General features: G+C 40.7%; 1 protein-coding gene across 1 annotated transcript; it reads left to right on the top strand.

Annotated features, from left to right (window-relative positions):
• The first annotated feature begins 425 nt into the window (after positions 1-425).
• Positions 426-9,487, top strand: LOC133926776 (large ribosomal subunit protein eL20z-like). Its single transcript, XM_062372852.1, has 4 exons — positions 426-765; positions 864-984; positions 1,684-1,798; positions 9,119-9,487. Exons 1-4 carry the CDS (start codon positions 579-581, stop codon positions 9,176-9,178), a joined length of 483 nt encoding a protein of 160 aa, XP_062228836.1. The 5' UTR covers positions 426-578; the 3' UTR covers positions 9,179-9,487.
• The last annotated feature ends 11,844 nt before the right edge of the window (positions 9,488-21,331 follow it).

Genomic DNA, 21,331 nt, shown 5'->3' with positions numbered 1-21,331 from the left:
AAATATTTTGTTATGCTCGACGCCAACACTTAGCCTGAATCTTCGTTCAAATAAAGATGTAAATTTGGTTGTACGATAGTGTATTGTCTTGTATTCATAATAGTGCCTTTAGTGTTTGTAGTGCTTCAACAATATTAACAATGTTATTGCTTGAAAGATATTTCGACGATGATGTTTGGTTTTAGAGGAGTCAACAATATTATTATGTACAAATTTATAGCTTCCGTTACAACATATATGCATTTAGCTATACAGCCTAATTTGCATATGTAGACCGGGCAAAGCCATCATCCCTCTCCCGAAAATACTAGAAATAAAAGCAGTTACAAATAAGTAACAAATATGCTATTTAGAAGTAAAGAGAGTCTCTCCTTATATCTATTGATGTGAGTAATATTTATACATATATTTGATATATCCTCTCGTGCAAATTTGGTTTCGGTTGCAAGTACGGACACAACTAATCGACACGCGCTTCCACCGTCCGGTTTCTTCGCCAAACCCGGCGATCCTCGTCATCTCCCAAGTCCATTGCGCGCACCTCGCCTCGAGATCCCATCCATTCTCAGCCCCAGACCATGGCGGCGATGCACGAGGCCAAACGCCCCACCGCCACCACAACCACTCTCCCCCCATCCCCATCCCCATCCCCATCCCCCTCCGCCGTCGCCCCCAACCCTCATCTCCCCTACCACCATCACCACTACGGCACCTTCTCCCCGCCGCCGCACGTCGTAGGCGCCGCCTACGACGCTTCCGGGATCGGTCGGTGCTCCCTCCCTCTCCCGCACCACTCTCGTCAGTTCTTGCTGTTCTGGATTTGAGAGAACTGACTCGGTGCCTCTGTATTGGTTGGTGCGCAGGGTTTGGTTGTCGGAGCGTTGTTGCCTTCCCGTGCAACGTCCAGCAGCAGGTCTTGGTTGAGGGCATCCCCGTCCGGGAGCCGCCACTGCCGTTCTGCGGCGTCGGCATTGGCTGGTTTTTGTAAGTGCTTTCCTTGTCCGAATGTGATATGAATCAATCTAATACGGTGTGTGTGGGGGGGGGGGGGATTAGATAAACATGAACATTGAAACTGCAGACATTTACGGTTGCTATGTTAGTTCACGACTGGGATTTGACAGTAACAAGTTAGAAGTGGCCCTGTGAGGAAATGCCTCATGGGCTACTTTTGTGCATTCTTAGTAGCACTTGCAAGATCTCGGTTTAGATACTAGGAGACTTGTCTACCAAATCTTATTCTGATTTCTAAGATGAATAATCATTTCACTTTCATTTGGCGTATCAACAATGTTTTAGAGTAGTGCATTTCCTTATGAAAATTTTGTTTTGCTGCTAGCTTGTAGTCTGACAGTGATATGGTATATGGATATAGGGATTGGATTTAAACATTTATCCAAGAATCCATACAGGAAAAGTGGAATTGTTCTAATCGTCATATGGTTAAATGGTGGAGTGAATTATGCTCTCTGCTCTGCCATATAAGAATTGCTGATTACTAATGTCAGTTAGTGTTATGCTTTTGTGGCACCGCTCTCTTATTCATATGAAGAATTTGTGCAAGTCTGTCGTAGTTTCATGCAATGAATCTGCTCATGTGCAGCATTTACCCTGTATTGTGCAAATTTCAACTAAAATTATGATGTTTCCACCATACAAACTTAATTTTTTATTCAATTGAAGGTTCTTATTGGGGTTCTTCTTGGCTGCCATTCCCTGGTATGCTGGTGCCTTCCTTCTATTCTTTGTTGCATTGGACCACAGAGAGAAGCCTGGATTAATGGCATGCACCATTGCTGTAAGTACCCTATTTGCTAGACTAAATGTATAAAGAACAAAAAATGGATTCATTACATTATTCTTGATGCATGAGAAATGGTAAACAGTCTCTGTTCTTTGGTTGTTGTTTTATGCGTGATACAAATACCCCCTTCGAAACTGATGTTGTATAGTTTTGTGCCCTTTTGTGCTACAACTAAACTTCTTATCTCCTTCGTTTGAAAAATGTACCACTTGCAGCGTTGCCCTTATGTTAGTTGCCATTATGGTAAGCAGTACACTAGGGTGCTAGCAAATGCTTTTCTTGAGAGAATTCGCAATGATTAAGGAGACAGATAATCAATGGAGTATTTCCCTATTATGATGGGTTTGAATGATAATGATAGTGGTGACAATAAATCTAACTAGTATATTTCTTGATCTTGATTTGTTGAAATTTTAATATATGCTATTCCAGTTATGTGCCCAGCTGGCAGCTGACATGCTTGAATAACTCTGGTCTGTGCGACTATTGGGAAGACATAGATTTAGAACAATAAGATACAAGGATCAGTTGTTCCAGTACTAAAAAGGACAATAGAACAATGGTATTAGAAGTATATATATGTTCTCCAAATTACCTATACTGTAAATATAGTGGGTGACTTTTTTTTTGACAAGAATAATGATCTTAAAGTAAGCACTGTACAAAAAGCTTGCTATTTTGAAAACCTATACTATATAGAAGTATGCTAGTCAACAGATTCAGGAAATTGAAAACTCAAGGCTATTATCAGACCTCAATTTTTGACAAACAATGGAGCCTAACATCGTAACAATGTTAAAAAGGCATCTCCTTCCAAAGATCATACACTCTTGAAGTCTCAGTACCTACGTGTTAAACTGGAAAATACCTAATGGAAACCACATATTCGGTGGAATTGTGAAAATCCCTCCACCAAACATGTTTAGAAGTTTTGGAAAAATCTCAAAAAATGACTATATGCAGGGGAGGTGATATTTATTATAAAACCATGTAAAATTTTAAGATCAAACTCGATTTCGTTTGTAAGATATGAACTTGGCAAATAGAGAAGGAAAAGACAAAAAAGCAGGATGAACAGTGTTTGTACTGTATTTTTGTCTGTTTGTTTGCTGTTTGTCAATTTCATACCTTGCAAGTGAAATTTAGTTTGACCTTGGAAATTTATATGGTCATATAATACCACCTCTCCTACATATGGTATATTTTTGAGAATTTTTTGAAATATTAAAACATGTTTTGTGGAGGGTATTCACGATTCCACCAAATAGGTGGTTTCCACTGGATACATAGCTGTGTTAAACTTGTTCCAGATTTACCATTTCCTTTCATTTCGAAGTTTTCTTTTCTTCACTCCGTGACAGAATGTTTCCTTTTTACTAGAATAGCCTCATCCCTGGTTCAGTCAAATAGCGTTAGTTTTACTTCTTAAAATTTTGTGAGACAAGTATACTGATTTAACCAATGAACAGAATATCACAATGGTTTTTATCTCAGTTAAATCGAACCAATACCACTTTGCATCTTGCATCTTGCATAACTGTTCTCATTATGGATCCTGAGGTTACCAGCATAGAATACTATGCTAGTAACTTTGGACATGGTATGGTCACCATTGCAAATATCAATTCTATTATCCTCATGCAAAAAGTATACAATCTTTAGATAGTATTCAGCAACCATCAAGATGACAAATGTCCAAACTCTACCTTACTCACGAATTAGTTACATTAATTAAAATGTGCAAAAATAGTTAGCCCTATTACGAATAGCACTTGTATTCATCATGAGGGCTCTAGGCCCGTATATATACATGTACAGGGTGCCATGAAAGGCATATAATCATACACTACCTCTGTTTTTATTTACATGTCATCAGCTTTTTCACTGTAGCAATTTTGACTTTGCGTTTTTTCTACGAAAAGTTTATATATACCTAAAACTTTTGTATCATTAGATTCGTCATGAAAAGTATTCGTAAACATGGTTATTAAGGCGTAAAGGCGAGGCATGGCGACTCACTACCGCCTTACCGCCTTAGTGCCTAAGGCATGAGGCAAGGCGACGCCATATCATCATCCTATCCTAGTAAAGTAGCAAGCATAGTTACAAATTCAAGGGGTGCGATGGTGCTTGGATCTAGCGGCGTCGCGACGTGGCGTAGGAGCTGGAGGTTGGCTCTCTCCATCTGTGCTCTCTCTCCTTCTCCTCTCTCCTGCTTATTGCGCCAATTTTGGATTCCCTCCTCTCTCCTGCTTCTTCCCGCCAGATGCTACGGGCTGCCCATATGGTGTCCGCCTCACCTTGCCCTAAGCCATGGAGACGCTTTACTGCCACCTTATGGACGCCTTGCGAATAAAGCGGGCGCCATACCACTTCAAAGCGTGGCGTCCAGCATGGCATCGTCCTCTGGCCGTCTTACCGCTTAAGCGACACCTTAATAACCATGTTCGTAAAGTTTTCGTAGAAAAAAAAATGCAAGGTCAAAATTGCTACAGTAGAAAACTTGTGACAAGTAAATGAAAACAGAGGTAGTACTATACAAGGCAACTAATCAAGCGTTATACTAGGCAGACTACTAGCACTATACAAGGCAGGGAATGATATCCTATATCTCTTAAACCCCCCCCCCCCTCAAACTCATGATAGGTCAATGACACTGAGTTTGGAAAGATAGAAGCTATACTGATCTCTGGTCTGTGCCTTTGTGAAGAAGTCTGCTAACGGAAGCTCTGAAGATATATACTGAAGAGCAATCACCTGATCCTGAACCTATGCACGCGTATAAGAAGCATCAACACTAATGTGCTTAGTAATCTCATACTTCATTGGATCACGTGTAATGCTGATAGCACCTGTACTATCAGATAAAAGTGGAGTCTGCACAAAAACCGGCACAACAAAATCCTCGAGTAGCCACCGTAGCCAGGTGACCTCTGTTGTCAATAACACAATAGCCCGCAATTCAGCCTCTGTACTAGAGTGAGACTACAATCTGCTTCTTAGTCTTCCAAGCAACGAGTGAACCACCAAGAAAAACACAATAGGTAGAAAAGGACCGATGATTGGACACTAGCCCAAGTAGCATCAGAATAGGCCTGGAGCTGCAAAGAACTGGAGCTCGGGAAGAAAAGGTGCCGAGAAATGGTCCCGTGAAGATAACACAGGACACACATGAGATGACTATAGCGGCGCTGAGTGAGAGCAAAGACAAACTAACTCAAGATATGCACTGCATAAGAAATGTCAAGTCGAGTGACTTCAAGGTAAACAAAACTCTCAACTGTGTGCTGGTAGCGAGTGGGATCAGAAAGGGGCTCACCATCAGTGGCTCGAAGATGAACATTGAGTTCTATGGGAGTCTCAATAGTGCGACAATCAATGATAGAAGTGCGATCAAGAAGATCCTGAATATACTTCTTCTAGGAGAGGTAGAAACCCTCAGGTATAGACGAGACCTCAATCCCAAGAAAGTAACAAAGTTGACCAAAATCAGACATAAGAAACTGGTCACTAAGACGTGCCTTGACAAAAGCAATATACTCAGAATCATCTCCAATAATGATCATATCATCAACATAGAGCAGGAGAATGATTCGACAACGAGATGAGGTATGAACAAAGAGCCCATGGTCATTGGTGCTAGAAAAAAACCAGCAACAGTGACAACAGAAGTAAAGCACTGAAACCAGACACGAGAAGCTTGCTTGATGCCATAAAGAGAGCAATGAAGATGACAAATTATGCCCCCAGGAACTGAATAACCAGGTGGCAGCTACATAAACACCTCACAAAGCTCACCATTAAGATAGATCACTGTCGAACATATGCAACAACAAAAAGAGTGCATGCAGTGGTCATGTGCGTCATAGGAGCAAAAGTCTCATCATAGTCACGACCATATTGCTGCTGAAAACTTTGTGCCACAAGATGATCTTTGTACCACTCAAGGGAGCCATCAGAGCAGGTTTTAACCTTATAAACCCACTTGTAAGTTATCCGACGAACATGGGGAGTAAGAGGAACAAGATCCCACATGTCAGTACGCTCAAGAGCAACGATCTCCTCTACCGTGGCATGTTGTCACTCTGGATGAAAATGGCATCACAACAAGAAGTAGGCTCAGCTAGAATAGCACCAGCAAAACCAAATCGATCAGGAGGCCGATTTGATCGTCAGTCCAGAGGACATAGTGAGGAGACTCGGGAGGCTTAGGCATGGCCTTTGAAGAAGATGACACACTAGGAGAGGATGAAGAATTAGGAGGATCAATTATTAGCGTGCGAGAGGATGGAAAATTAGGAGGATCAATTATTAGCGAGCGACACGTGTCGATGTGTCACAAGAGGCCTATAATCTGGGATAGAAATAGGAGGTATGGCAATAGAGGGCTTATTAGAGGGTAATGTCAGGGAGAGGATCTCGGCTATGGGATAGTGATAGTGGTGATCGGGGTATCAGGGAAAGTTGAGAAAGTAAGTGGCTGGACTAAGGATGTGGAAGAAACATCATAATATGAACGAGGATAGAAAGGACGAGATTCATCAAAAGTGACATTCTGAGAAATCCTCGTTTGGAGGCCAATAGGATCCCAGCAGCGATACCCTTTATGCTCAGCACTATAACCTAGAAAGAGGCACTCAACAAATCGAGCGGTCAACTTGGTGCACGCGCTAGGGGTAAGGAGAACATAGCACACGCAACCAAAAAGGCGAATACTAGAGTAGTCTGATGTCTTGGCACAAAGACACTCAAGAGGAATCACCCTGATGAGTGAACGAAAGCTGAATTTTAGTTAAATATGTGGCAGTGGAAACAACTTCAGCCTAGAAATGAGGCAGGACAGATGATACAATCATAAGAGCATGAGCGGTCTCAAGGACATGTCGGTGTTTACGTTTAGTAGCACCATTCTGAGCATGAGCACCAGGACAAGAGAATTAGGCAAGAGTGCCTTGGTAAAAAAGAAAATGACTAAGAGCTCTAGAAAGGTACTCCCCAACTAAGCACGAAAAACATGAATAGTAGTGTCAAACCGAGTACGAATCATGATGGCAAATTTCTTATAGATATTCAAAGCCTCACTACGATGTGACAAAGTAGATCCAAGTATGGCAAGAGAAATCAGCAATAAAAATAATGTAGTATCGATGACCCCCATTCGAAAAGAATGGAGCGGACCCCATACATCAGAATAAACAAAATCAAAAGGACTCTGACACTGACTCACTAGAATGATAAGGGAGTTGTACCTATTTGCCAAGTTTACAACCCTGACATTAATCAAAAGATATATCATTCGAGGCAGATCCTAAAAGTCCAAGGGGAATAAGGGTGAAGAGACGCGAACCACGAAAGTGTCCCAAACAATGATGCCACTAGGCGAAGGATCAGAGACACAAGGGGATCACAAGCGAGCAGTTGAGCACGAAATGGTTCAAACTTGGACTGCAAACGTGTCAAGATGTCGTAGGTACGACAGAGCTCCAGATGAATCTTCTAACCATGACAAGACGAACACGTGCTAGGAGATAGCTTTGGTCCAAGAGTGTCAAGTTGATGACACATAATAGACATCTGATCAAAGAACTCATCAATTGCAGAGTCACCCTGCTGCAAGGCTTGCTCCTAGCGTATAGCAGCGAGATAAGTAGACTGTCCAATAGGCTCATAGCGTCAACGAAGAGCTTCCCACATCTGTTGAGCAGTGTCCATACCAACATCACCAACAAAGCGCTCCTGCATACTAGCGACAATAATAGAGCATGCACGAGCATCCTCATCCCACCATGTTCTCTAAGTGACGTACTGAGCCTCAAAGGATGCCATGGTGTCTTCATGATTAAGTTTTTCTTCCTCAGTAGCCTGATCAGAGATCGCAAATGCGGTGGGAACAAGAGGGCAAGGTGGTCAAGGTAGATCTCCAGTAAGAAAATCCAAAAGCCACAACCCACACATGTGAATATGCATGTGAAGAACTCAATCTAGGTAGTTTGTGCCACTAAATAGCATCGAGTAGCAAGCAACAAAGACATGACCAGAAGATGATATTTTTTTTACAAAACCGCTTCCCTACTCGCTAGTCTCTGCCACGAGAGGTAACAGAGAGGTCGTGATTACTAGAGAGGTCATAGAGCAACGACAGGCAGCGATAGGCGACCAACGGTGAGCGGTGGCGTGCGGAGATCGGGTGAAGGCGGACGACAAATGAGCCATGACGGCGGGGTGTTTCGGCAGTGGCAGGATGAGCCGCTGCGAGACGTTTTGGCGGCGCTAGGATGAGCCGCTACGGGAGGAGCCACGACAGAACGAGTCAGCGGTGGTAGGATGAAGGGTGGTGGGATGTCTCGGTGGCGGCAGGAGGAGCCGCGGTAGATCGAGTCAGCGTCGGTGGGATGAAGGGCAACGGGACGATCCGACGGTGTCAAAATGAGCCGCGTTGGATGTTGACTTTGATCCAGAAAAACCAAGCCGACGAATTTGCACGGAGCCCACAGTAGTGTCCTGTCAGCGACGGAGATGTGGTGGCCTCAAGAAGAAACCAACAACGTGCTCAAGATGAAGAGCACAACGGTAGCGATGGTGGTGGTGGGCAGGCGCAAGTGCAATACCAAAGGCAACGGCGAAAGAGGAAAATAATCCTAACCCTAGCTTAGGCTCTGTATACCATGTTATGAATAGCATATGTATTCATCAAGAGGGCTTTAGGTCTGTATATATAGATGTATAGGGTGCCATGAATGGCAGATAATCAGGTGCTATACTAGGCAAACTACCAACTCAATACAAGGTAGGGAGCCAGGGAATAATATCCTATATCTCTAACAAGCCCAATATTGTAAATAGAAGTATGTTTTTTGATTATTGTTACAATAGTTTAATCTCAAGAATGTATTACATATTAGGTATAAAAGTAATGATCTTAATTGTAGTTAACTACTTTTTTTTTCTTACAACTTGGACACTATATTACCATTTAGATGCTTATGCATTCATGCTTGCTACTGCTAGTAAATGTTAGTGTAGACCTTTGCTAACAAGGTGACATAGTCAGAATTTTTTGACATGGGGTTCACGCATAAGATGAAATCATCAAAATTTTCTTTAAGGAGCAAAATTAGTATGTTAGGTTGTATTTAGGCTAAACGAGTCATGTTGCATACTTAATTCTTTTATAAGCACTGGGTTTCAATGGAACACACATGAACCTTGCCAAATCTGCCCCAGGGCTAACGTGTTATGCTGTTGACTACCTTTGATTCAAGCATTATGTTGTTGGTTATTTTCTTATTTTAAAATTGTGAATTCTCTTTGTAGGGCATATTTGCACTAGTCCCATTCATTTTGAATGGTATCAGAATGCATCCTTTCTGGTGATCAGTGCTGGAAGTTGTCAGTCCAAATCCACATATAACTGCTAATATCTTGGGCACCACATTCGTTATGTCCCATAGTGTATCATATTGCTCATGCTTGTGAAGAACAAAATAGATGAGCTTACGTTGTAAAAAGAATCTCATGCTGCTTTTCTTCCGCAGGCTTGTATACCCTTTATCTGTGTGGCTAATTGTGAATTCTACTGTATATTTGTATGGCGATACTTCTAAGATTGAATTACTTGGAGTTTGCTGGTGTAAATTTGACTTGAACATATCCTGCTATCTGTGTGATACTTGTTTTGTTTTATGTACTGGCTGAATTTCTGCATATTACGATAAACCAAATATTATTTTCAGACGACGGGCCTAAAAGTTGTGCATGTTGGGTAATTGTGGTTGGTTGTCGATCCGTTGTGGATCAACAACAAAAATCACACATACTGGATGTAATCCTGACGATGTTTCTATATTATCAATTATGTATATACAATAGCCTGACCCTTTGGCCTTTATTTGTAGAGAAAACATGTCTTCTTTGGATAAGCAATCTAAGACTGAAACTAATTTTTAACCTCACTTGAATTGAAATAATGAACGGATAGTACATTGGAATAATTAGCGGGGATTTTTGTTCTAATAACCAGAAGAGGTAAAGGAATATTTACACAATAAATTATCGCGGTCACACCAGCTGCTCGAGCTTTGTTTAGATACACTTGGCATTAATCATCAGTTTGTACTAGAAAAATATTTTTTTGGTCATTTGTAGCATTTCTTTGTGCGCTAACTAATGGAAAGAAGCATATGCAGCCCAACCTTCTCTAGTAATATTAGAGAAAGTGGATATATGTGTATGCGTGGCTGTTCGCTTTGCTTCTACTAATTTCATCACCGATCTTTCGACCTCTGCTTCTCAGTGTTCCAGATCTCCAACGTAAGTTAGCGACATCTGTTTCACTGAGGTCGTGATCAGGCTGGGCTGGGAATACACATCACAAATAACTTTCAAAGCCCTGCTTGGGTGATTCACATTCAGGCTATGGCTTTCGCTGCTACATCTCTCCATGCAGAGAGCTTGCTGCCTGGTGTGCAAGTTGCTTCTATTTTGCAGGTCTGAGGATGTGCTTTTCGCTTCCGACAATAGCAGTATTACACAAACTGTGATTCAGCTGTTATGAATAGCAATTGTATTGTATTGAATAGCCTTGTGGACAATATATAGAGTATATGAGTGCGTAACAGGAAATCACTCTACTAATGAATACGTATTCTAACACATAAAAGATTATATACTCTTAAAACCTTTCCTTAAATTCAAAACATATGTAATCGCGTTGTATTTAAAAGAGTGGACACTAAGTACTAAACTTAGACATAATATAAAACCGATACATCAAAAAATTGTATCTTCAAGACTGTTGTAGAGTGGAACCTTGGTAACCTGTCGAATCAAGCTGAAGAAGTGCAAAAAGAAGCATATGAGTTGAGTTGTGGCGATGAGAACAATTGATACAAAAGATTAAGAACTATTGTAGAATCGATTACTCACAAAATATACAATCGGAGGGGACGAATGAATGCGGAAGCCAACCTCAAATTTTAATTCACCCTAATAAAAAATCCAATTTATTATCGTATTCCATTCTATATAGACTGCTTTCACATCACTAAAAATGATGTACAGAAAGATCTGTATGTTCAATGGCTCTCAAATTTTAACAGTAGAAACTACACAATGTTACAAAACTAAATCAACAAGAATCAAGTCAATCGGATCTCTAGATCACTAGTATGACCTTCACAAGCAGACAATGATAGATGGTAACAAAAATAGATTAAACCCTAATTTCGCGTTAGGCAAGAATTACAAAAATTCAACCGATCAAACTTTTCATAACATTACCTAGATGCTCTAGGATGATTTTGGATAGATCAAATCAAGATAAATTACGTTAATCAAAGGATCTGTCGGTGATCGGTGAACTGTGGATCTTACAAATACATGATGAATATAGGAGATACTTTCTCATGCCGAATCAAGTGCCAAAAGACAGATTTATACAGGTTTGGCCTCCCGAAGGATAATAATCATACGTCTTGTGTTCTTGTATTGATCTCGAGACAGATTACAGGGGGGTCGTTGCTAGCCTAGATAGGATCTACAGCTAGTCGAAGGCTCCTTGTGCGTTGTCTGGCGAGTTGTCGATGCAAATTGCGATTGTTTCGTACTAGATAGTTGTGCCTCCTCCATAGGGTCCCCTAGCTCCATATATATAAGGGTTATTGTGTGGCGTCTGGACTCCTTTTCGAGTGGAATTCTATCATACTTAAACTTAGGGATATACTTCCTTATTTAAGGGATATTTTGATACATACGTTAGTTTCCATACGTCTAGGGATTCCTTTGCTATATACAACCATATGCTTCGAGTATCTAGGAGATTCCCATGGACTCATATATGGATAAGACCATCGTATACAATAGATTTATACTACTCATTATCAAGTCCCCCATCAGCACATGAAACGAGGCTATGGTGGGTCAAAAAACTTAGCCTAGCCGAGGAAAACATCTCAACATGTTGCCTCTTTGAGTGATAACTTAGGTCTCCAGGTAGGGAATACATCTAGGCGGATTCTTGGTTGTCTCGGGTCATCTAGTTGGGATTTTAGGCCTTTTCTGAGTAGCTCCGAGAAGGTACCTCATATAATTAGGAACTCCTAGTCAACCAATAAATATCATCCCAAATTCTTGGAATCCAGAGAGATGGGGAAACTTGGCTCTCTGTACGGTGGGCCTTTCAAAATTTGAACCATTGCACCGCAGATTTTGTGTGGTGGTGAAAGAATCTTTCATCTTTTTTGGGCAACCGATCATTATGATGTTTGGAAACCGAAGTGCATTCATTGGAGACGTGTGTCTATTCTCCTTGGGTTTTGCATCAACTGCTCCCTCATGCGCTGAAAGAGATTTCGAGAATTAAATATGATAGGTCCTTGGCACAAAACCTCATGGCTTCAAGTTGTACTAAGAACTATCACGAGTCTAGTCAAAGAATTGTCGATCGCCTCTATAATAGGGATCCGGGGTAGCTTAGCCAACACTTTGCCTTCCTCAATCATATGTTTCCTTGATCTCTTGCCTCTTCATCTTTATCTTCTTTCTTGAACCTACAACCCTTGTTTAGTCCTTCCTAGCCATTTTTCTATCACATTCCTTGGACCTCTACGATGGTCAGTAAGAAGATGGGAAAGGAACTCGCCTCCTCCTCTGACTCTGTGATCCTGGCCTAGGTGTTAATAGAAGTATTGGAGGAGATGCTGGCCTGGCTAGATGACGACAAGGTGATACACTCACGCTCCTTTATCTCCTGGGTGCCGATAGAAGGCCAAGAGATCCCTAGCCCAAACACGAACTGGGTTGTGGTTTTCATCGATTTCTTTCAGTATGGATTCTTATTCCCCCTTTTGGCTTTATTTTTGCCAGCATCACTTTCATAATTGACAGCATACTTCATGAAAGCCTTCTTCGTACTCTTGCACTAGTTCTTGTAGAACCTTCTCTTCGCTTCTTCACTAAGATGCTGAGCCCAAAAGAGTTGAGCGTGCGGAGACCACAGGGAGTCTCCAGTAGGCCAACAATGGAAAGAGGAGAGGCTTCAATGATTGCAACAACCTCATTGTGGGTGCTCTGTGGTTTTGCAATTTGTCGCGTCAGGGAAAACAGTCCCATGGTAGGTGCTATGTATCCAACACTTGTTATTTTTGCATTATATCTCTTCTGGCAAGCCATTTGATTTGGTTCCAGAGATGTTTGAGACCCAAGATGCCCTGGTCCAGGCGAAGTTTCGGATGACTTCCGTCCAGAGTACCCTTGCCAATGCTCTAGATCTGTCCCACGCCGCTCTGAGTGAGGTGGGGTTGTAGGTGAAGCCCTGGGAAGACACCAGCGTTGTTGCCCTTGCCAGCCGGGTGGTAAAGCTGGCTAGGGTCTTCAACGACTTTCGACCAACGATTGCTGAGCACACCACCCGCCATGCCTGGAAAGGCGCACATGAGGTGGTCGCCCAAGTGTTGGCGATCCTCAAGACTCGCTACCTGGAGGTGGGACATGAAGGTCCTCAAAGAAGACTTCCCGTAGGAGACTGAGGTGGAATCCAAACAGCTAGTGGAGGCGATGGTGGGCGAGACCAAGGACTATGTAGATAGGATGACCTTCTCAACATCCCCTTAGGCTTTCTTTCTTTTGTTGTCACCTGTGTTTAGGAGCAAACTTAATGTTTTGTTAATGAACAAGTATTATCTGAAATGTTGTATGTAAGTGAAGTGGTAAGACTTCTCACGGACTTGATATCGAGTGAATCCTGACAACCCATTACGCTTAGTACTACTCTCCTCTCCCTCCAGCTAGAGTAGGAGGATTTTGTTACCACCTCGGGAGCTTAGTCGGCCAGCCTTAGGTCCGACGTGAATGGGGGGCTTTGGGGCCCCTGGGCACTCGTAGACATGATAAGGAACATTTTCACATCCCACGAGGTCGTAACTTAGAACACCATGCCTTTACGAAGGAAACCATTTTTGCACACGTGCAATACGTTGTCGTTAGCTCTTAGTATGTGTACCTGTCCAGCCCCTGACTAGATATCTAGGAAGAAATCTCGAATAGACGGTCAAAGAGAAAAGAAGATATCTATTGACCGACTGCTCGGAATTAGCCAGCTAGGATAAAAAGGTAAATGCTCATACTACTTCTTAGGCCATAGAATTTTTTTTTACCTAACATCGATCATGTATCGCTCTTGCCTAGGCATATCCGGGTGCGCATGCTGGGTAAAAATACCCGAATAACGGCTTACCACCAGTGTTCCCATCTTACGAGTGGCATACGTTGAGTTATGAAGGAGACAAGATGCATAAAAGAGATCCATGCAACTTTACAGGCAATATGACCTTTATTAATGTGAACATACTCTTAGTACTTTCATATAGAACTTCTAGAGCTAGTCGATGTTCCAAGAATTATCGAGGACTCATCCATCCTCCATTGCTAACCTAAATGACCTAGGGCGAGTAGACTCGACCACCGTATAGGGATCCTCCCACTTCGGGGATAGCTTGTTGCAATTACTTTGGTTCTGAACAAGTTGTAGAACCATATCTCTGGGTTGATGGGTTCATTTTTGGATGTTCTGGTCGTAGTAGCGCCGAAGGGATTGTTAATATTTTGTCGATCGTATCAGCAAAACCCTGGTTATCATCATCAAGTTAAACTCCGATTACAAGGAGATGGATCACCAATAACTCAAGACGGGGTGTAAGGCATCAATATAGGTTCTACCCATACAAGACCTGATGTCGACTCAACAACATGTATAACATACATAAAGCATATTTTATCACATTAGGCACATATGATCCAAATTAATAGGAGAAACATGCTTAGATACTTGCCTTACTGCTTAGACAGCTGCCTGATGCTACACACATAGAAATCACAAACCCGTGTGGCTCGGTGTCACCTTCAACTACACCTGCGTCACACTCCAGATCCTCATTCATTAAAGAAGAACATATGAAATGATGAGCATGAATGAGGTGCAACAAAGTATGCTAAAATATGCATAACATCAAGCTAAAAGTGCAAGACATGCGAAATAATAGCAAACTTTGCAATCTAAACGACTTCAAAAATCTAACAAGAGGCTAGAGACTCCGGGTTGAACTCGAAACCTTCGGGTTCCGAAACCTCTGGGTTGTACTCCAGACGGGGGTTCTCGGTTAGCCATTTTTTAATTAACTCGAAAGGTCCAAGCTGAGTCTGGAACCTTCGGGTTAGGCCGGAATGTCTGAGTGAGGCTCCAAGCGAGGGTTCTCTGCTAAATCTAAATCAAAATTAACTCAGACCCTCCGGGTTTAACCCGGACTATCCAGGTTGGGCGGATTATCTGACTGAGGCTCCGAGGGAGGGTGCTTAGTTAAAAGCATCTCGAATTACCTGGACTCTCTAGGTTTAACTGGACTATCCAGGTTAGCTAGACTTGCACTTCTCGATAATCTTCCTCGGCTGATTCGACTCACATGTTAAATATATCATACATAAACATACAGATACACTATATAGAAGGTTCTAGACTCAACTTGCACCCTAAACCCTAACCAATTTTAGCACAATTCATCGGGGTTTTCACTGGGCTACCTGGACTATCCAGGTGGTCTAGAGCGGTTGCATCGATAGGGAAAACTCGGCTGATTTGATTTGCAAGCCTCTCCAAACCAAAGGGAAATATGTTTGATATAATTCATAGAGTCTAGAACTCACTCACCAACCTAGAAACACGATTCCTAGCACAAATCTCATCTGAATCCTATGTTTTTACTCCAAAGCTCAAGAACTCGAGAACTTTGCAAACTTAGCTCCAAGCATATCCTAAATATGAATCATGATGCAATACATATCATGATCAAACATATAGGGATATACAAGGGAGCATATGAACAAGCATCTTATCTTTGACCACAAGTAGATATCTATGAATATAAAAAGTCCAACAAAATTGGTCAAGATGCTATTATGTCCAACAAGCCTCTTGAAAGCTATTACAAAGGTATAAAAAAACCATCCAAGTCTCGATTACATCAAGCAAAGAACTGACATCCATCAAGCTTTTGTTCTCCATCCTTTGTTCCAAAAATCTACATAGCACTAGAAATTATCAAGACCTCAATATTGGGGTTAGTAATAAAATATTTAGGAATTTAGTACTAAGACACCTGATCAAAAGTACACACATCACGAGTATTCTTGTGAACAAAATCAATTTTAGCTTTTCTCCTATATCTAGCAACAAAAGGTGATGAAGTCACCTGAGGCACAAAATAAGCTGTCACAACCTCACGAGAAATAAAATGTTCCCTTCTCATATTAAACCTAGCTTGAAACCGTTCATTCCTCTATTGTTTAGCTAGTCTAAAACAAAAATCTACAAAATATCCATCTTAACCATAATGAGTGCAAGTGTACTTAACACGATGTTTAGGTTTAGAAGCAGAAGTAACATTTGCATTCATTGTAGACAATAAAAATCAAGCAGACTTAAAAATCAATCTTTTAAGGTTCAGCAAGTGTTTCAAATTTGCCAGTACCAAGGACCCTAACAATAATTGGAGCATGTGACTTAGAATGAGCATATGGATCAAAACCTAAACCATCTTTACATGTCATTATCTTGGACGAATCTAAAATCTAGTTTAAACTTTTAGTTCCTCTAGGAAATGTTCTAAAGTTCTTTTTAAGCAATCAACTTGTTTCAAAAGAGTCAATCACTTATCACAAGCAATATTCATGGGTTTATTTTCTTTTACTACAATTAGAGTATAAAAACCCTCATGAGTGAGCATATCACTAACTATTTGAGAAACTCTAGCATCAACATCATAAAACTTCAATTCAAGAATTGAGCAATTAGAACAAAAAATTTAAACAGGCAAATCAGAAGTTGAATAACTAGTATTTTTATTTGTTTGCAACTTTCTCATTCTTCTAAATTTCTTCTTCATTTTTTTCAAGTGTTGAAGCATGAACATCTCTAAAAGAAGTAAGCACAGAATAAATTAAGTCACATGACTTGAAAGCATCATCATCAGATATTAAGGTTTTACGTCTTGCAATTTTAGAATTAAGAGATTCAATCAAAGCATCATGGCTCTTAATTTTCTTGTTACATTTCTCTAAAAGTAGTACCTCATTTCCGTCGTTATCAAGTTCATGCTCATTCGAGCTTTCTTTGTTGTTTGCTACGAGGCACAACCCCATAAAGTCATACATCATCTTTATCTTGGATGTTGTGTCATTGTCGAGACAGGTCCAAGAAACTGACTAATTTCATCTATATGCTAAGCCCAGAACTTAATCTCAATATATAGTGACTTTCTTGATGACAATCACTACAATATCCAACTTAATCGTATTTAAACTGTCTTACGAAAGTGACATTTGAGTGTCACAGAATCAAATAAAACTACAGCAGATCTACATGTACTTTATTCTTAACGATAACTCTAGGGGCAAACCGATGAAGAACCACCTTAGAATGCTCCATCTTTGGATGCTTTATGTACAAGCATCTTTGTGGACTTCGAATTCCTCTCTTCCACATCATGACATTCTGCAAGGCTTTAGAAAAGTGAGTAGAGAGTAGTGCTAACTCTTCTTTAGAAATCTATTCAAGCTAATCATCAGCTAATGAAGATATAGAAGATAATAAAACATTTTATGAAGAAGATTTAATATGAGACATGTTGGGTTGAGAGACCAAAGCAATTCATTTATTAGTGTTCTTCTAGCAAAGACATCTAGCTCATGAGTTTTGGATTTAGAATAAAGAACATATAATGTAAATGTACTCATGACCACGGTTCACAAATGCGTCGGTAACCGCCCAAAAATCACGGTTACCGACCTTCTCGGTCCGGTCCGCTTTCAGAAACCGAACGGTAACCGAATTTGAATTCAAAAAATAAAAAAATCTTTAAAAAAACTAGACACAATTATAAGATCTTCTATGAAATTTTTTTCAAAAATAATGTCGTTTGCATCATATTCTATAGGGAGGAATTTTGAAAAAAAATGAAAAAAATTGAAACGTGCAGCTCAGTTATTAACTCATGTTAAGGAAAAGTGTAACATGCAAACACATATTTTTATTGTGTAAAAAGTATTTTAAGAGAATCTTTAAAATTGATTTCACTTTATTTAGAGTTTTATTAATTTCTCTATAATTTTTACAAAGTTCACAAGCATAAAGTGAATATGTTAAGAAATAGCACTGTAATTAACTTTTTCATGTCTAATATTATTTTTCCTATGTAAATCATAGTATAAATAAGCTAATGAAAGTGATTTCACTAATTTTTGAGGTGTGATGGGTCAGTTATGAATTAATCTAGTCGCAACACATTTACACAATCATGAATATTACAATAACTAATTCATTAGTTCATGTATTTTTAAAAGACATAGGATGATGTAAGAAGACTAACAAAATTAGTTTCATGATTTTTGGATTAGCAAAGAGTAAACTATGCATTTAACTTGGTTTAACAAATACAATTTCTCATAGAAAATTTTGAACTTTTTTATGAGTATAAATACTTTTATCATGTAGATCATGTCACAAGGAAACGAATAAAATTTGTTTCACTTGAGTTGAAGCTCAGATGAATTAGTTATTGATTTTAGAAGATTGAGATAATTTTTGGGTTTTTTGTTGAACTTCACTGAAAATCGAGAAAACCGCTCGATACATCGAGAAAACCGAGCGATTACTGAGAAAACCGAGCGGTTACCGACAATACGGAAAATTCGAGAAAACCATTCGATAAATCGCAAAAATCGCTCGGTAACCGGTCCAAACCGACCGGCTACCGAATGGCTAAAATCGTGATTTTTTTTTCCAAATTTCAAATTTTGCCAAATGAATTTTCTCCGAATTTTTTTGAATTTTTTACTGGTAACCCGGTTATCGCGAATTTTCGGTTACCGCCGGAGCTCGGTAACCGAGCTCCGGTCAGTAACTTCAACCCTGCTCATGACAATATATTCTCTAATAGATGTCACTTTTATCTCTAATACTAACATGTCTAAAGCTCCTAGTAATTAATGTGCATTTTCAATATGCATATATGAAACATTAACAACACACAAATTGTTAAGGATCTTATTAAAGCGAGGGAAGAAATCATCTCGAGACTCACCAAACTTCATCTCAAATCGCATGTATTCTTTCTAATATAAATTTTGACATACCTCTTTTCTGGTAGATGAACCTTCATGATAATCACAAAATCGCTTTTCATACCTCGTGTGTCGATTTGAGATGTACAACTCGGTTGAAGTCAATCCTTCCAAAACCTTGAATGATTAGGTTCCTCGCGTTGCTGTTAGCCTCGACGGCTGTCATGTTCTATGCCATCATTTCATTATTCTTCGAAACCTCAAAAGGCTTGAAGTCCTCCTAAATTGCAAAGCGCTATGCTTGAATGTAAGCTTCCATCTTTGCCTTACAAAACTGAAAATTAGCATCATAAAAAATACAAGGTTTTATGAAATATCTATCCGATGCCATATATTCTAATTATCGGTTAAGATCAATTAAAAAAGGATTCTCGCTCTGATGCTAATTGTAGGATTGATTACTCACAAAATATGCAATCAAAGGAGGGTAAATGATTGTGAAACCAAATTCAAATTTTAATTTACCCTAATAAAAAATTGAATTTATTCCTGTATTCTGTTCTAGACATAATGTCATCATGTCATTAAAAATGATGTACAAAAAGATCTGTAGGTCTAATTGCCCTCAAATTTTAACAGTAGAAATTAGACAATGTTCGAAACTAAATCAATAAGAATCAAGTTAATCAGATATGTGGATCAAGAGTAATAACCTTTGCAAGCATACTATGACAGATGGTGACATAACCCTTATTTCATGATTATGCAAGAATTATGAAAATTCAACCAATAAACATTTTCAGAACCTTGCATAGATGCTCTAGGAGGATATTGGATGGATCAAATCACAACAAATTATGTTAGTCAAAAGATCCACCAAAAATTAACATCGAAAGACAAAACGAAGAACATAGACGAAGAACAGGATTACTAACTCATCAACTTACAAAATTTAATCTTCATTACACATATGAGTTCAAGAAATACATCTCTACAACATCCCTATAACAATCTCCACGAAATCCTAAACCCTAGAAGTGTTCTATCTTTCTTTCGTTTTCCAAGACACCAAACTCTCTAATTTCTCTCACTTTTTCTTTGTCTCTGTGCGTGACAAACTGAATTGTTACAATTTAGATTATAAAAGTTGATAGCTATTTATTAACTTGGATTCTAAAGTGAGTGAATTATTGTTTTTAATGTGAATAGTCTATAATACCGGCGCTTAGAGGAAAAAAAAGGAGAGAAAGGAGCTAGAGGGAGAGGGAGGTTGTGTCGGATAGAGGGTTGATCTAGAGAGGAGGGAGGCCGAAGAGGGAGAGGAAGGGTTCGCCGATGGCATTTCTTGGCCGAGCAGGGCGAGCTTGGCTGCACGGGAGAATGGGGCAGCAGCAGTTGGGGGAGGGAGAGCGTGGAGAGAGAGAGGGGGGGGGGTGGCAAGGAGATCTTGCGGTCGGGAGGGGGAAACCAGGGGAATGCGTCGAGCTGCGGCGCGGGACGGCGTAGCAGCGGGAGGAGGTGGCTGCAGGCGTGAGTGGCGTCGGCACGCATGGCACTCGTCACCCTTGGTGGTGGTGGGCACGAGCGGTACCGGCGAAGGGGTTGCAACACTCGTCGGCCTCGGTGGCGGCAGAGGTCGCGGAGAGGAACATGACTCCAGGGATGGTCTCCCACATCCGACGACGAGGGTCGTCGTCGTCGTCGCCAGGCGAGCGACAGGAAAACAAGAGTAGGCGGGGGGAGGGGAGCGTTGGATGTGGTTAGGCTAGGGGAGGGCAGCACGGCGGCTACGCGACTGCACAAGTCCTGTGGCTGGCATGTCGGCCGACGAGCCGCCAGCCCCGTCGGTCGTTGGCTGTTGTGCTGGCTGATTTTTGTTCGGGTGCATGACTCGGGGTAGGGAGAGTGGTAGAGTGGGTAGTTACCTTAGAAGTTTGATGGATATTTTGGTCTTCCAGACTTTACAATCTGCTACCAGTCGGTGGCTGCTGGATAATTACAATCTAGCAATCTAGATATCTGGTGTTAGCACTGAACCTACATCACCTCTACAACCATGTGCATGCCCCTTTTTTTAACCAAGCCCTACAAACCTTCATGTTGCATTTTCCCTTTTCTTTTATTCCGTAGCACACAATCATTGTATGCTCTGTGAAATACACCTTCACACCATTCGCCTCATGACGCGATCTTTCACACTATAGGATATACATCTCACGTGTACATTTCATGATATGATCCATCTCCATCACGTCATAGTTCATACATCTCTCACGTACGTCTGATGGTGTGATCATCTTTATGTGTATCGTTTCCGACAAAATGTCCTACCTTAACCTCCAAACCTCCTTGACCTTAGTTTCTCTCTGAACCTAGTCCAAGTCCGTGTCATCGACTACGTTCGTCCTATGGACACAT

This window comes from Phragmites australis, chromosome 8, assembly GCF_958298935.1.
Source record: "Phragmites australis chromosome 8, lpPhrAust1.1, whole genome shotgun sequence".
Lineage (NCBI taxonomy): Eukaryota > Viridiplantae > Streptophyta > Magnoliopsida > Poales > Poaceae > Phragmites > Phragmites australis.
This window is presented reverse-complemented; position numbering and strand designations above follow the sequence as displayed.